This window comes from Bombus terrestris, chromosome 14 (assembly GCF_910591885.1).
Source record: "Bombus terrestris chromosome 14, iyBomTerr1.2, whole genome shotgun sequence".
Taxonomy (NCBI): domain Eukaryota; kingdom Metazoa; phylum Arthropoda; class Insecta; order Hymenoptera; family Apidae; genus Bombus; species Bombus terrestris.
In genome coordinates this window covers 1,922,647-1,940,758 of record NC_063282.1, presented here as the reverse complement: position 1 = coordinate 1,940,758, position 18,112 = coordinate 1,922,647, and the positions used below count along the sequence as shown (strand labels likewise).

General features: G+C 38.3%; 1 protein-coding gene across 4 annotated transcripts in view; it reads right to left on the bottom strand.

Annotated features, from left to right (window-relative positions):
* LOC100651971 (protein kibra) overlaps nucleotides 1-18,112 on the bottom strand; it is a 42,586-nt gene that overhangs the window by 18,543 nt on the left and 5,931 nt on the right. For all 4 annotated transcript variants that reach the window (XM_048411687.1, XM_020866463.2, XM_020866464.2 and 1 more), the window contains 2 exons: nucleotides 11,019-11,128; nucleotides 10,438-10,532 (listed from right to left, as the gene is read on the bottom strand). In XM_048411687.1, the coding sequence (XP_048267644.1) occupies nucleotides 10,438-10,532; nucleotides 11,019-11,128 (205 nt within the window). The remainder of the gene's footprint in view (nucleotides 1-10,437; nucleotides 10,533-11,018; nucleotides 11,129-18,112) is intronic.

The window sequence follows — 18,112 nt, the reverse complement described above, 5'->3', positions numbered from 1 at the left end:
TACAGTTCGTACGTAAGACTCTGAACAAATAATTGATTAGTTTCTTGATATTTTTTCCCCGGTAGAGGAAAAGAAAGAATTTTAATTGTATAATGTATACCAAAAATATTTTCGGCACAAATGCAAAAACGTAAGTAATAAAATCTTAACCCATTGAAACGTTATCGCGATCTTTTGACACTCATTGAAGAGAATTGTTATCAATTATGTTGTGCAACACGAAACTAACTATTGATCACCGCTAGCAGTCGTTCAGTAAAACGATGCCGTGTATCGATTAGACCCATGTTACTATCTCTATGCCATTTTTTACAGACGATGAAAACGTTCTATTTCTTTGTCATAGTTATCTTTCTTCCCGCAACCAGGTTAATCAATAAAATAACATTAATCTATTCTCGAAATACATAAGTTAAAAAACACTTGATTCCCATTAATTATTTCTACATTATCTTATAATAGAATCAATGTGTGAAAATTCCAAAGAAACCTCTATGACTGATAATTTTCCATAACCTTAACGGTTCTATTAAAAGAAATCATGTTCACTCGCAATATTTTTACACGGTAATATTTAATTTGTTATCATTTTTAATCGCTTTTATGCGTCAACATCTTTGATACTGATATAATTGCTATCTAACCTATTATAGCCTGATATAGTTTAATGATACGCATATCTTTCTAGCAACTTAACAATAGTGTGACGTAATTGGAAAACATTAAACAAATTAAGAGGAAAATGATCATAAAATATTCTCTCTATGTAGTTCAAACATCAAACAATGAAATCTACGAAAATGTTAAACAAATATTCTAATAAATTATACGTATATAAAATGAATAGCTATATGAAATAATGTTTGTATCTCCTATTACGAAGTAAATTGTTTTCAGTAATTATAAAAGCAAAAGATCCGAAATTTTCCAGAAGTGTTAAAACAAAAAAGAAAGTGGAGAGAGGAGAAAGAAGGAAAAAAGAATGCGTTGTGCACATTTGAAAAGGGCTACGGTACATTCACATTTTTGTGTCGCCCTTCCAAGAAGAGCACCGTGGAGAAGAAGTTAGAAATCCTGACGAACGTATTCGGTATGCATATCGCTTTACGGAGAGCTCTCCCTTTCGGAGAAATCGGCATCTGATGCTCGTGCATTCCCTTTGGATGAATGTCGAGCGTTATATTGAGATTTCAGGGAAATCGACGTATCAGCCAATTAAACTTGACCAGATAAAAAAGAACGAGCTCATGGGTCAGCCCGTTACGCGATCGTCGCAACGATTCGTACTGTCGTCGATTTTCTGCCATCATTCAAGAGGAAATGTAATTTTCGTCGTGACAATTCCCAGGTGACGCCTCACCTGAATATTTATAACTCTCGTCGCTTTTGTGATTCATTCGACGCGATAAGAAACGATCTTGAAGATCGCGGAAAGTCCTTGCAACGTTCATACACTTAAACGAATTAAAAAAATTCGATCCCAGAAAGGGATAACATCGACACACTCGATTAACCATTTAGATAATACTTCGAGATAAGAAGATTATAATAATAACCGATCGAAATGTAACACGTATTACTAGAACGCCAATTAATTAATTGTTTATATCTATATAGGTAGAGGAATGTTGCTAAATAAATGATTTAATTATTTTTCAATCAGAGAAAGCTATGATAGATAATCATATCCTTGTAGAATTGCGACGATTTTTTTTCGCGAACTCGACGACAAACAGTAGCCAGATCTGAATCTGGGGTACGTCATTTAGCTGTTGGTTATCAGACAATGATAAGTCTTTGATAATCAGCCTTCATGCATTCCTGCGTTGATAAGAGACGATCGTTTTGTGATTCAAGCCGGTTCGTGTGGTCCAAGGCACGTACGCATCCTCGGAAGAAAAAGCGAGTTAAGTGGAATGAAAATTCCAGAAAATTTGTGATGATTGCTACATGTGATCGATAATTCACATTTTTTATAGAATGATAAGAGATAGATCATCGCGGAAAAGACAGTTGAATATCTTCCCTTATCAAAATGATTTTACTAAAATACAGAGTCAAATTCCATGAATTTATTGATAATTTAAAGCTGTTGTTATAAATATTTTTGCGAGTTATGGATTTTTTACTTTTCTATTAGGTAGTTTCTACAGTTGCAAAGATAATTATTTGATTTTTTCTTACATTGGAAAGTGAAAGATTTAATCAATGTTAAAGTCTTTTATATGAATATAACATTTCCATGCTTTAAAATGTTTAGATATTTCACAACATATTATTCTCAGAAGTTATCCCGAAACTTTCCGGATTTACTTTTACCATAGCTTGACATACAAGTATTATCAAGGATGAAGAGACAACTTTGTTATATCTCCTCTTATTTTGTTAAATATTTAATGCGACAAATGTCCCTACTTGTGTCATAGATAGAAGAATCGTTGAGTAACAAGAAAAATTCGCGACACAAGTGTTAAAATGATTGATTTCTTACTTGACAAAGACTTATATAGTGTGAATATTCAGAGAATTTGATGATGTGGCAGATAACTAAGATTTAAATACTTTGAACGACAAGAATACAAGATCTCTCTTTTTAATATTCTGTGCAGCACTAATAGTTACTTGTTTAATGAATCTATTTGAAACGTAAATTACCAGCTGTGTAACAGTAACCATGATTCTTTTCATTTCACATGCTAGGAATGCTATATACTGAATTTTCAAACTACTCCCTTATAGGATGTGGAATATGCGAACTTAAAAAAATGAAAAATAGAAGTATAGCCTTCCTATATTATCTTTTACCTCGTGAAACGTGATTATTCAACCTCGAATACGATTATCGACATACAGCAAACGACGGAGGCGGTCGAGGAGGTAGATGGAGGAGGGGGGAAAAAAGGATGAGGTAAAGGGAGAAACATCAAAAAGAAAGAAAAAGAGAAGCGTGAAATTCCGGCGGGCGTCTAAAAATAGTCGGTTACAAAAAGGAATAATAACGCGGGTACGTATATATCTGGTCGCCGGGTAAAAGCGTCGGCCTATTTATGTATCGCTCGGTAGAGATGGAATCTCGATCTCTTCGCGTGGTCGTTAACATTGTTTGCCCCTGGAAGAGAGCCTAAGGAATGTGAAAAGCTGCGTCGGCAAATAGCGAGCAACAACGCCGTAAGGCCGGTCGCGCTCCTTACCGCGCTCTCTATTTTCTTCTACGGTATTTCCGAGCTGAACCCTTCCCAGCGTGTCCGCGTCCACGTCCGCGTATGAGAATTTCACGCAAAATCTTCTGTTCGTTCTCCTTTAACGAAACCGTGACCGAGCAACAAAATAACTAACGAAAAGAACAAGATTAAAAAAGATATATATACATATATTTATATTCGTAACGCATTTACTTAGATACCTATGTACGTAGATAAATATGTATTACGGTACGAAGCGTCGCGGTAAAAGAAATAAAGAAATTATACCTTTCATCTAAATCTAGTAAGCATGTACATACTTGGTTCGTTTGTCCTCGACGAACTTGAACTTGACGGGCATATGATATGTACGCGTTTTGAAACAAAAAGCACGCGACAGTCGCATACGAGCATAATGGGGAAAGGCTAAAAATGCGAATGGCGAGCCACGTCGATCGCTATGTAACGATAATATTCTGCGTTCCTCGGCCATCCTATTTCTTTCGCGCGCTCGTGCGAAAGAGCGAACGGTATAGTCGATTCGCAGCACCGCGGGGCATCATCCAGAGTATCGAAGGACAGTAGCACATCTGCTCGTGCGCACGATCGTACACCCTCGGGAGTCCTCGTAGCTCTTCGTGAATCCATTCGTGGACCGCCTGGGGGCCCTACGAGCGTAACACCGGTAGCCACTACGCCAAAAGGGTCGCATTCGCGCGGGAATAGAGAGAAAAAAAGAGAAAGACAGAGGGACACAACCGGAGAAGGACGGAACGAAAGAAGCAGCCGAGGACGGAATATCCAGGGCCGAGGCCCGAGAGAGGACAGGCTCGAGACTTGGGGGAACTGGCATCTTTTCTTCAAGATGCATTCAAACTTGGGAGAAGAGTACGCCTTAGCGATGGGATCAATATCCTCGCGTACTCTTTCCACACCATCCTACACCATTCATCGTACCGTTTATTTCTCTTTTCATTCCATCGTCCTATCGATGTGTTACTGGGAATTCAACTACAATTATACATATATATACGATATAGGCTGTTTTTTAAACTCAATTAAAACAATACGTTTTACCATGTCTATACTTAAAACTTACTTTGGTCCAAAATCGAAGCTACTATTATTTAATCAATGATTTAAAGAAACCAAAAAAATCGTTCGATCTACGGCAACGGCCCTTGGGCAACAACGCTAAAATATTTTTTTGTTTATGCATAAACGCATTTCCTATATTTACACGCCGTCTAGATGCAAAGTAGAGCAAAATTAGCTGCGCGTTTAACGCGTTAAAAATACCACATTCCACAAGCAACATTACCAAACAATCGATCGATGCTTCTCAGCGAAGCAACCACATGCGCGAATCCTAACCTCTATCGAGCGACGCAAGCTTGGCGCCGAAAAGCACGAAAACTATATAAGACGACTAACTATAATAAGTTAACCCCCATCGCTAGCAGAGCCTTTCGTCTTTCTTTGACCGTTTCTCTCTTTTCCGCTATGCTGCCACGCATCCAGTCTCTCTTTCTCGCTACTTGCCGCTACCTTGCACGCCGGGACCCAGCGGAGAAACGATGGAATAAGAAGACAGCGTCGGTGGGAGAGAGATAGAGTAAAACGTAGAAGAGAGAAGAGGAAGTCACTGGCAGAGGCCAGTATATAGAGACACGGAGCCACGAGGGGGAAGCAGGGTGGGGGCGGAGAGTGGTGGAAAGGTGTGGAGGGGAACAGGGTTCGAACGGACGGGAGACATTCCAATCTCTCATGGCAAGCTTGCCTGCTTTGCTTCGCTCGCTTGTCTGCTTGCCCACTTGCCAAGATACCGTCGTCCTAAAGCCGGCCCACGCTACATCGAATGGCACACGGACATCGTAACCGTGTAATCTCGCGACGCGATCGTTATAGTCGATTCTGCGAGGATAGTAAACGAGTACGAGCGTCCCCACGAATACAGCCTCGATACATATACATATAAATAGGGTTATTAGCAGCGCATTATGAAAAAAGCTCGGCCTCGTGTGCAGAAGAAACTCGGTGACACGCGTTCGAATACCATTGCCGAATATCGGCGAGATCGATTACGTAACGTGATACTAATGCGAACGCTGCCGAATTTAAATATATTTGTTGGAAATTGAAACAAAATTCACGTAACACGCAAGAGTACAGAGAATGTACGAAATGAAGTACTCGTTATAATAATTAGTGGGTGAAACAGCCTCTGCCGATGTTCGTTTCTTTAATTGAACGAATTGCTGCAATAAGGAGGTAGCTCCGCTATCTAGTAATTTGAGTAATCTTACATAAATCGAAACGCGAAATCGACCAATATATTAGACCTGTCTCCTTATTGCTGCAAACTCTTCGATTGTGCCCACTACGTTCCATTTAACGAATATTCCGCTACCAGATACATGTAAAGGTCGTGTTTCTTTCGCGCGTTCACGCGTAAGAAGATATTTTGAAGCGGGGATTGTGACGATTTCGAAGCTAATCTGAAAGAAATCGCGTTCAGAATTTGGCTCCACTGGCTACACCGATGACGATGTCAATGACTGCGATTTCAGTCTCTGAAACCGTTATGACGCATATATGTACATATAAAAAGGACGTCTTCGGCGAAACGCGCCTGTGTACGTATATATGTACGTGGCAAGCACTATTTCGAGCGTGAAGGTACACAGCGTACATATGTATATTTTACGTATTTCGGTATCCGATACACTTTCCTCGGCAGACACATTCATATTGCTAGGTAGAGCCAACGTCGCTTCGGACTAGACGTTACACCTGTCGGAACGTTTTAAATTAACGGCCAGACTGTGCTGGCTGTTCCTATTTGCCAAGAGTCACGATATACCTATTTCTTCTTTCGTTTGTATCGCGGGCAAGAATAATTGGGACTGGTCAGTGATGAGAACTGTTACGAGAGAGCTCGATCGTATCGAGCCACGCTTGACGATAGATTTCGAGGTAATTATGTAATAAACTAATACGACGGTTTCGCGTAACGTTTATGCAACAATCGTATGCAAAATGATGCTCTCGTATATGCATATATAAAAATCACAGGAGAAAAATATAATTCATTATATTTTTCCTATCTCACAGAATTAAAATTATTTACCAATTTAAAATTCAATACATCGTCTCGATCAACTTTGTATGATTACGAAAATAAATAAAACCATCCTATGGAATTTGAGTATTGAACATTGTAATCTTTTTAAAGTTTGAGCATCACTGTGCCCCCCATCGTTTAGGCTGCCCTACATTCCTTCGTATAGAGAAGTTTGCCAGGCTTCGGGGGTATTTTGGTTGCTTTTTAAACGCTAATAACTAATAAACAAAGTCCGAAACGCCACTCCCTTGTTCTTCGTTTTCGTCTTACTCTGTATCGTAGAAGGCGCCTCTTAAATTCTCTGCCATTTGTTGCCGAACACCCTGTATAATTTAAAGCATCGAGAGATCTGCAACTTCCTCCGGCGGTGTCATAATCGGTTTTGTATCTGTCCGCGCGAGACGATGCGACGAGCGGTACGAGGGAACCGAGCGAGCAAAAATAAATGGCAATTAAAATTCCACTCGCATCTCGCTGCCTCGTAGAGAGTCGTGAGGCATCGTAGAGACAGGAGTAAAGGAGCCAGAGTCCGCTGGCAAGCGGGAGCAAGCGAGAAAAACTGAGAGAAAAAGGAAAATACTGGAAACGCGGAGAACCGACAAAGACGATAGAATTCCCATTGCTGGCGAACGAGAAAGAGGACCCGAGTTTCATAATCTTATAGATCCCATCGAAAATCTGAACGATCTTCGATTCATCACAGCCTATTCTGACTTTCCTTTTTTTATACGCTGGTATTCACGATGGTATTCGAATACTCTTTATTATATTTATTTATTTATATTTTATATAGACAGTTAGGTAAAATTTGTCAGGATATTGGAATAAATGTAACAGGTGACGATATGACTAACAGTGTACGTGGAATTAATTAAGAAACTGAAAGGATTAAAAGGAAACGTAACGAGGCAAAAAAAAGCTTGAAAATTTCGTTTATAGGATCTACAATGAGTGAAAGTAACGAAGAAGTACGTATACGTAAGAACGTATTACTTGTGAAAAAGTTTATATCTATCGTAGATGACCCGAGAAATTCAAACAACCAAATTTGATGCATAGTCATACGAAAAAAGTTCGTAATTTTGAAAGACTCTCGGTAAAAGAAACATCCATTTGTTCATCGAGTTTAGGATGGCTTTTAGACGAAGCAACCTACTCGGCTAATTAATAATTGAGTACCGTGAAGTATAACACTGACCCAGTTGGATCGATGAATTATTAAAATGAATAAGCGAATAGAATTATCACGGTCTATCCCACTTATTTCTGCTGTCTGTTCTGCTTCTGACTTTTTGATGTATAACGTCCTCTTTGGCTCGGATTCGTTTTTCACTTAAACTTCGCTAGATACTCCGTTACTTTTATCATTTAATAAACCAAGATTTTTTCTAGTTCGTGATTCATAATAAGCATAGAAATGAGCATAGAAAAACAGCGAATAATTTAATGCTTCTATCGTTCGGTAAATTAAAAAACCGATCGTATAACCTTCCAATAACAAATAACCAAGGTCAATCTTCGTCTTCGCGAATTCCTCCTCTCTATGAAACTTTCGAAATTCTTCAAGATTACGTCATGGCGCCTCGTCATCGGTGTTCCTTGGTCTCATTGCCATTGAGACATGAAAACAATCGTTAGCCACGCATAAGACTATCGAAGGTGGTTTACAAAAATCGTATAAACAGTTAAATTAGTATAACAAAGAAAACCCGCTCTACGCGATCTCAATGATTTTTACGTTTTACGGAGGAAGACGAACGGAATCGGAAAGTTTGTAATTCGATGACTGACGGTAATCGTATTTAAAAAGTCCTAAAAGAAGAAAGAAAGAGAAAACATTAGACTCTTCTTAAAAAATGGAGAAAAAATAAGAGGACGAGACAAGCCGTTGTTTAGTCTGCGGGACGAACTTCTCTCACCCCGCGGATTACGCGTTCTAAGGCTGTCGTCGAGAAGTCTCCAGACAATCTCGAAACTAGAATCGAGCCGCGAGCCAATCTTGAAAATCGACGATGACATCACGCGTGCAGTATTTCGACCGAAATAAATATACCGTACATCGACATTCTCCCACTTCCTGTCGCGTTCCACGTGAAAAGTCGTCTTCCTTCGCTTCCGGCGACGTACGAAATTCGTCGAGGAATATTATCGAAAGAAGATTCGCAGACAGACCAACGTGAAATATCCTTGGCAATAGCGGATATTTATTTCTGATTGAAATTGGAAAGGAATCGCGGAGCGCCAGACTAACGCGAAATATTCGCGTAGGCAGCGGGAATTTCGCACAGTTGGCATTTATACTTTCGGAAATTCACGTTCCGCGAATACGCGACGCTACATCGACGTAACGTATTGCCGAAATCGTTTCACGAGAAAATTTCTTACGACGAATCGAAGGTAAGACGTGCCAACTATTATAATTTCTTCTTGGCGAAGATACCAGCTATTCGCGGATTTCGACGCGTTGCCTCTCGCATTTACATAGGGAAACATTTTTAATAAGATAAAAAAGACAGGCGTGTATTAAGAAGCAACGAGGTAGCTCGATTAAAATTAAGGAAAACAGCGGAAAGATAACACCGATAAATAACATATTTTTCTTATTTCCTTCACTCTGAAAGTTATTTATGACAAATATAAAAGATCGTATTGAAATTCCATATTAACACCTCAATGCAAACAATTTTTCATGCAAAACGATCGAATTTCTTTTACCATAACAAGCGATTGATACCGATAACGAGCCTAATGTATACGTAAGCAATCGATCGATAAAATTCATAGACCGATGTTTTATCAAATACCCAACGAGCGAGATGAAAGGAAACATTAGGGAGCGCCAACTAAAAATAAGAAACGAGCTTTCGTTCGATTTCAACGCTGAGTATGCGTTAACTAATTACTCACTTGCTTTACAGTGACACAATGAAAGTCCACGAGACGTAAACTCATCGTAAAAGACTCGCTTTTCGAATGATGTAACCGCGAAGCGCGTAAGAGAGCGGACAAGCGTATCCCCGGACTGCAGACTCGTCGAGAGGGGAAAACTAGTTAATCCGGTGTTAATCGTCCGATCCGGCGACAAATATGAATACAAACGGGCGAAGGGGAGCGGCTAGTGACCGGAAGTAACATGATTTCTCACGAAATAACTTCCTGTCTACAGCTCCCACCGTCCCTCGTTTAAAAGTTCATCGGTCCCTCGCTGCTTATAATCCCAACTAACGGAGGTTCATCGGCACCGAGGGTGCACAAGAGGAGAAATATCTGTTTGCCTTTACGTTATCCACTGTTCAATGTCACTGTCATGGTAATTTTTCATCTCGCTAGGAGAAAAATCCAATAGCATCGCGTGTACAGCATCGTGAAAGAGTTTTCATCTCGAGAATTAATATTTAACGATGAACGAGAATGTTCGTGAAAGCCAAACAAACTCGAGTAAAATTAGATTTAAGGCAAATGTTTTGGTGTTGTAGTTTCGCCTGGTTTATTGTCGTGAAATTTTTCAAATAGTTTCTTACTTTTCCACGTGCTACAGTGGTCCCGAGAAAAGAAAAATTACGTATACAACGTTCTGCTTGTTCTTAATAACGCGAACCATGCTTTTGCATCCTTTGTTCGTACAAAGTTCGTACAGCTATCGTAAACCTTTTAATCATCGCGCTTTCTTTCTCTTATACAGCGTATAACTGTCACGCTGTAACATATTTTCCGTACGAGTTCAACTTTTCAGACTATCAAAGTACGTGTAACTGATAATAGGAAAATACAGTAGAAGTATACGGGGGTGTAACAAATTGCCGCGACAAATAATCAAACTGCATGCAACATTAGTCGTATCCTTTTCCAGATTAATAAAAATAGAATAATTCTTTGCCTAAGAGTTCTAGGTGAAACTAAAATAATAATTTCGTTTCACCATATGGTTTCTCGAATAGGTAGCAATTTTCCTCGAATATATGATACAACTTGCTAAAGTATCAGGTTTTAAAGCGTAATTAGCGAGACGGTTGACGCATAAACTTGTACTATAAAACACGAATCGACGTTGCTCGTTAAAAGCCCCTTTCGTATGGACGATTCGCGTGCTTCAACGCGACGAAAATAATTAAAAGGACACTCGAGACTTACCTCGAGTACGTCCTGTGCGGTCTGAAGGTATTCTCGAAGCATGGCCTCCTGAATGGCTCGCCATTCTTGCCTTGGATCCTCCAGTTGCGTCGTTTCTGAAATGATCGAAAAAAAACGAGATAAATTAGATACACCTTAAGACTATAGATCTTTGTTTCACGCGTCTTTCGATCGTTTGCATGCGTTGTAAATGTCGCTCGTGGAACGCTCCGGGCAAGATATCTCATTAAGGCCCAACAGGTTGCATTAAGGCGACATTCCATTTACAATTTTTTCCAATCAACTGACATTATCGAACTATGTTTTTCAAGACTACAACTATGAGAGAAAATTGAAAGGAGCCGCTTAATACGTTTCTCGTCGTAATTCTTCTCAGTTTCCAACTTTTCATGCACAGTCGATACATAATCTTGCGGTTGTTGTTAGTCATCGCACGTTTTCCACAACGCATTTCATACGACAAAAGGTTGTTAATCTTACGCCGCATCGTCATCCGGAGAATGTTTAGCGACAATGACGTTTAAAAAATACTTTTCACGTAAGAAATATGCTGGCTATTTAGATAAATACGGGATACTCACGATTAACGTGATTAATGTAGTATGCACCCACATGCTTGTCGTAAGCTTCTTCCCATCCAAGTGGAAGCTCGTTTCCAATACAGTCTGCGAATGTTTGTGGTTTTGTAAATCTGTAATCGGAAAGAAAACGAATCGTTAATTCGTATCAACGAACTCGAGGAACTGTTCAGGCGCGGAGATACACGATGGAAATTCTATAGATTGAAACACAACACGGAAATATAAACGTTCATATAGGATTATATGAGAAATCTAATTTCTTCTCTTTCTTCCAAGTCAATTTGAATTTGCCAATCTTCGAGGAAAAATATTAATTACGTATAGAGCGATATATAGCTATATGATATATTATATGGTAGATGTTAAATATTAAAGATATTTTCGACATGGAATGTTCTAGTCGTTGCGTTCATTTCACGATGTTACGGCCCAAAAATAATTCCTGCAATCAGTTTGCGTCAGTAGCGGTTAATTGACGTCAGAAATTTGTCAAAGCGATTTTGCCTTTAAACTTTATTGTACTCCCTGATATACCTAGAAACAGTTGCCAAAATGTAGCAGAATCGTTATTTAAAGCGCCATCCAAATACAACAGCAAGAATAATCTAATCTAATAATTATTTTCAAGAATACATGTATTATTATTTTTGGAAGATCTCCATTTATTTTTATGCCACTTGGACAAACGATAGTCCTTGTATATAATACTTGTATCATTCGGTTGTGATTGTTTTCGTAATTTAATGGCAATGAGATCAAGAAACACCGACGACAAGGCTATGACGTAATCCGAAAAGATTTCGAAGGTTCAGAGAGGAATTCGCCAAAAACGAAAATCAACCTTGGTTCAAGAGGTTTACTTAACACGGAGCAATCGTATAATCGACACTTCGATTCTAAATACCAGGGACATTACGTTCTCTGTAATAAAAATGATCGGTTTTGCTTTTTCAAATCTAATTTTTTAATTCCTGTAATTTTTGTTGCGCAAGCAAAGTTCGACATAGGCAAAAGCGTTTAAACGCTCGAGAGATACTCGGCCAGCGATTACATTAGCGATGTTTCAACTAAAAAAAGTTTTAAGAGATTATCTTGAAAAATACATGCGCTGAAAGAAATAAATAGTCGGTCAGCTGGAGATGGAAGAATTTTATCGATAGAAAAATAACGATACACGTATCTAACAACAACGGTAATGACTGTACAAGCAAAAGAGCTAATTCGACCTAATTCGATAATAATTTCATTTCTTATATACGTGTGCGCGCAACAAAGAGATTATATCTTGCATACAAAATAACCTGACCTCCGGAGGCCAGCGACCAACTCGACTTTATCGTGACGAAAGTGAAATGGAATCGGTAATCGGCATAGAAGAAGAACGCGAATGCCAAAGAGTAAACAGTTGGATGAAATAAAGAAGAAAAATGAGAAATTCTTTTTTATCAGAAATTGCACCTGTTGTGATCGTTCGTTATTTAGACGAATTAATTGCTTCACGAGTGGATAAATAATAATAGCGGATCACTATCGCCACGGCGCGGTATCTTATCTACGATACTAAACTATAAGGCTAAAAGCGCAAAAATTACATCGATAGGATTCTTGGAACGACCGATGTGACATATGCGTCAGCGTAACGAAAGCGTTAATAAAAATAAAACGATCTAATGCAAAAAAGCTTCTTAACAACCGGCCGGAGGAAACGGCACTTGAAAACTTGTAGCACGCTGAACGAGTAACGACATCCTGTGCGAGGCACGATCGGGCATAGTAAATGTTCGAAACTGTTGGCGGACGTTATGGAATTTCAGCGACAATTCCTTAATTCCTTTTCCGCCGCGTGATTCACGTTTTTAATGTGCCCTTGGCCTTACCGCGGCGCTGTCCTATAATACGAAGGAGGAAGCAGGAGAAGGAGGGTCAAGAACGTACATCATGACGGAGGAATAACGTGGACAAGAGAGAAGGGGGCAGCTGAAGAGGCAGGGGAGGAAGAGGGGAGGGCGACATTGGAGGCGACGAGGCAGGAACAGCAATCGGAGGAGGTGGAGGAAGCGAGACTATGGGACAGACAAATCGAGTAATAAAAATTGCATAAACGCACGTTCCGTATCGATAGAATCACGCTATACCATGGTTAAATCGATTTGACATAGCGCGAGTTTCTGCTCGCGAGTTTGTACAATAGGTTGTCCAACGAGTTCCTTACCATTTATTATTCTGCTATTCCGATCGATATTTGAAATATAGTTGAGCGAGAGTCAAGAGCGAGCACACGTACACCTCGAAGCTTATTCAGACATCGTTGCGAATACGTTGCATAAATTGAAAATCGATTTTTGTACGGCGTATACTCGCGCCTATGACTCTCGTATAGTGGAATATGAAAGAAAACGTAAAAATGCGCAAACTGCGTGTAATACTCGAAACTGTATAATAGAACTATGTTCAGCGATTGGAAAAAAGCTCTGCTTAACTTCTACGACTATCGATTTGCATAAATATCTAGCAACAGCATTGATAACTTAATCCTAACGATACATAATATTAGAATAAAACGAAGAGACACGTTCAACAGATTGCTGAAAGTCAATGGAATTTTTTTCCAAACGTGATAGTAAGTTGTCTTTCTTTCTTTCTTACAGAGGATAGAAAAAAATGAATTCATTAGCTGTGACAATATGGTATTGTTATATCGGAACAATGCGTTACTAACGCCACGCTATCAGCACACACCGCTTGTTAAGACTTTCAAAGACTGCTTTTACGATACGTTCGGTCGACTTCGCTTCTACTACCAGTCTTCTTCCATGAAGGAAGCTGAGAAGCGATGTTTACCGAGGGAAACTAACGACAGAAGGCACGACAACGACAGGAAGCACGCAGCAACCTATTACTGTCGCGTTTGTCTCAGTTATGCTAGATGTGTTTGAAACAAACACATGGGACAGAGTGGTGAACGCGTGGTATCGCTACGAATTGTGTAATTCGATTCTTCGATTCTTTAAAATCGCGTGAAACGAAAATAGGTCTAAAGAAAGATGATCGCTTTGTTTCAAAGCATCGTCGATCTGAGGTATGAAGATTCTTTTTTTAAAAAAATTGTAACAAATCTATTCACTGTTAAAACTAGACCGTGAATGTTTTTTTACGGATTTAAATGCAGTTTTAGCATTCGTACTACAGATTGGGTTTCTCGTTACTCTTATTACGTGGATAAACAACTCCAAGTTTCTCATCTAACTTTTTCATTGGGTTAATTGTTGATTCGTTATCCACTTGCAACTGTCGCGTATAATTTCCACACATTTTTCTGACTCTTATGGAATCTAATCTTGCACGAATATAAAGTCCTGATCGCTTAAATCCTTCATCGATAATTTGAACTAATTATCATCGTTTTATAGAACAACAGATTAATAGGCATTCTAATATTCGCGAACTTTGTCTAAAATAGAATTATTCTCGAAACCTTCTCTCATCGTTGCGCCTAGTATCTCGTATTTGGTTTCGTGGTCTGTTCTGAAGAAACGATAGCCGTCACGACAAAGACCGTTTTTCTTTTTCCTTGGTTCTGGTTGATCGCAACAGTAACAACACCCGTGAAACGTAATGTTAACGTTTAAAAATACATTGGCGTACACGTGAATGAGATTGTATAATCTACCGGCGCATACCTGCATCGTACACCGAGGAACAATGGGCCCGGAACACGACAGATTATAGCTATAAAGTAATCTCGTTTGGTCTGTCGATGGGCGAGCACGGAAGCACACCCACGCGTCTCTGCTCGCGCTTTTCACGAACGCCATAAACTCTATTTTAACAACCGTGTAAAATCGTATCGCGTTAAACACCAACGGAAGATTCGAAATTCTAATCGTTTCTCTTGTTGGAATCCGACTACGGTGTTACGTTATATCGTAGCTACGAAATGCATTTCAAGAATAGTTTATGTCGATATATATATATGATGGAATATGTATTCACGACAGATACGTATATACCATTGATTTCACTTTAATTTATACCAACCTGTATCATCAATCTTTTTTCTCTTACTCTGTTTTTTTTTTCTTTTTTGATAGTAGAATCATAATACATATTTATTTAATTACGGTTATTTAAAATTGCCAAGAGTTTGCGTGTTCTAAACAGTATAGAGGATATTTTAGACATATTTATATTATACTAAAATATTACGAACGATTAACGTTAATTAGTAACGATTAATTAATAATATTAAATACTAGAATATTATTATAGAATAGTAATCGCAGAAACATATACAGTTACCGTACAATGTTAGGATCGAAAGGGAAACTACTAAGTGTTAAAAGTAAAAATCTAGGAAGAGTACTCGGAGGATGATTTGCATGGAATTATTCATTCTAAAGTTAATGTTACTTCTGGATTCGATTCTTCAGCGTCTAACTCTTTAACGCGCGTAGCCACACCTAACTTGCAAATTCCTGCATTCCTATGCCTTCTGTCTGACACTCGATACGCTCGCTGTCAGCAGATTATTAGAGATCTAATGGTACTAGAAAGTTTCGTTTGATATCGGTAGTGTCGAATAATTTGTGCGTTTTAGCCAACTATCTCACGCGATGAATTTTAATTAAATCGATTGCGTAAATTAAGAACGCAGCTTTTCGAACGTTCCTACGACCAGTTATATACAGCTACATTGTACCTTTCTAAATTTTATCGTCTTCTTATTCATCGTTTTATAAAAATGTTCAAGATTATGTAAATCGATTACGTTAATTACGTAAATCGAATAAAATACAGACAGGTGAAATGTCGATCGTTAACGTTTAATATAAGAATGATCGACATTCATGAATTTTATAGAAATTTTATTTCCTCGTGATTATAAAATAAAATACAAGATATGGCTGTGAATGTAAAATGAAATAAACAATATATTTTTAAATTATTACACGTATCTTCCTCTATTCTCTAGACTTAACTAGACTTAACTAACCAATAAATTTTCATTTATTTTGAACGCTATTAAATCCGATAAAAAAGTAGATAATTCAATATAACAGAAGAAACGTTACCATCGTTCTTACCGATTATAACAACTACTCTTTATTGATAAATGAAAGATGAGAAATATCTCGTTAATGGCCTCTAACGGTGAAATGTAAGATGATAACAGATAAGAGCAATTATCTTACCACGATATATTAAAATAAATAAAATTGTCGAAACATCGAGCTCGATGTCTTAATGTAACTTAATATCTTTAACACGTCGACTGCTACGCCAATCTTATTAATGTTTTACTTTCAGTTTGATAATAATTAATTCTCGCAAAATATTACATCGTATTCGAGAACCTTTTCCGACGATGTTGTTTAAATCATCTACCTTCAAAATTCGATGGTCTATTAAATTCGTTTTATTCTATTCGTTCTAAGAAATTTAGCAACGTGGATCACCCATGGTCACCGTTAAGTTAACGCGTTAAGGGTTGCTACGCTTGGAAGCAGGTGTGACTATTTATTTCGCGACTAGGTGAGATACACGGCCCTGAATGTAACGTCAACCGCGAGCAAACAAGCATCTATGCGTGGGCATACAAATCGTGTAGGTGTTCCTCTTCGACTACCAAGCTTTGACCCAAGGGCACTAGCTGTGCATTATGGAACGCGCGCACGTCGCCGATATCGCTCGCGTTTTCGCATTTTTACCTGTTCACGGCGTGAAGCTCGTCCGATCGATTCATAAATGGACATCGCATATTTATGCGTATCATATTTTTATAAAGATAAATAAAAAAGTAGGATTTAGGTAGACAATCTTTTTACCTGCTAAATATCGTACTAAATAGGTATATAATATGCTTGGAATATTTTATATATTTTTAAATTCATCTACGTATTTAAGAATTCAATTTTGAATGACTTGGACTTTCTTGCAAGACTGAACTAATAATATTGTTAGTAAATATTTACGAGTTGTTGCATGCCGTATTTACACGTGTAGAAACTGAACACGATATAATTAAAATTAATTAAAAATAAATGTAGTTAATTCTTAAGTCCATGATTTGAAGAGTTTCTGACTAAGAAATGGTCTAGTTAACGGATTAATGCGTATTTTCATAAATATTAAAATTTGTGTGCGTATTTTATACTCTGGTTTTGCTTCCCTAATGTAACCTAACCTCCAAAAGTCCAATAAATCTTTCACATATCTTTCTTAGAGTTAAGCAACGTTGGAAGGCCACTACAATGGAGAATGCCAAATAATACTGACACGATTGATCATATGATTGATAAAAATATGAAGAAACGAATTCAAGGTATTTAATTGTAATGAATAACGAGATTATCGAAAGTATTTGAAGAATTGTGACGTCAATTACAATCAACGATGAATGTTGTACTGTTCTTTTAACTAAAATTTTACTTTTCTAACCTAACCTCAAAATGTCTACGTAATAATCTAAGGAATTTTTCACATATCTCGGATTCCAACGACGTTGAAAACTTACTACAATAGGGAATACCAGCACAGTTAATCATACGGTCATGGAAATATGCAGGCTCGAATTCAAGGTATTTAATTGCAATGGGCAACGAGGATATTCCACGATCGGTCACGTACAGGCCGGTTAAGCGTATAAATCGTGATTGCGAATGATAGCTGAAAATATTTCTAACGACATAATGACTGTTTGCGTTGATGGAGAGACGGTCGGGTTGCCGAGTCGTTTTGAAACGTGTTCGAGCGTAAAAATTCCAAGAAGAAAATAATGGTACTCAGCTTACAGGAATCTCCGTTTGCCTTCGTTCTCTGTACGTGGATGTGTCACGGCCTAGGAATGTCTCGAATTTCCAAGTTTGGGAACACTCCTGCCTCGTAATTCGTGCCATGGCTTTAGTCACGCACATGTATACGCAATATCACGCTGCCCGCATATCCCTTTAACGTTATTCCTTCGCGCCAAAAAATTCACAAATTACATTGCAAATATTTTGGCCGAATTCAATCCCATCTTGATTAAAACCACGAATAATTCATTTGCGGTTCTACAAGCTTATTAATTCGTTAATCGAGGCATTTCTTAACTA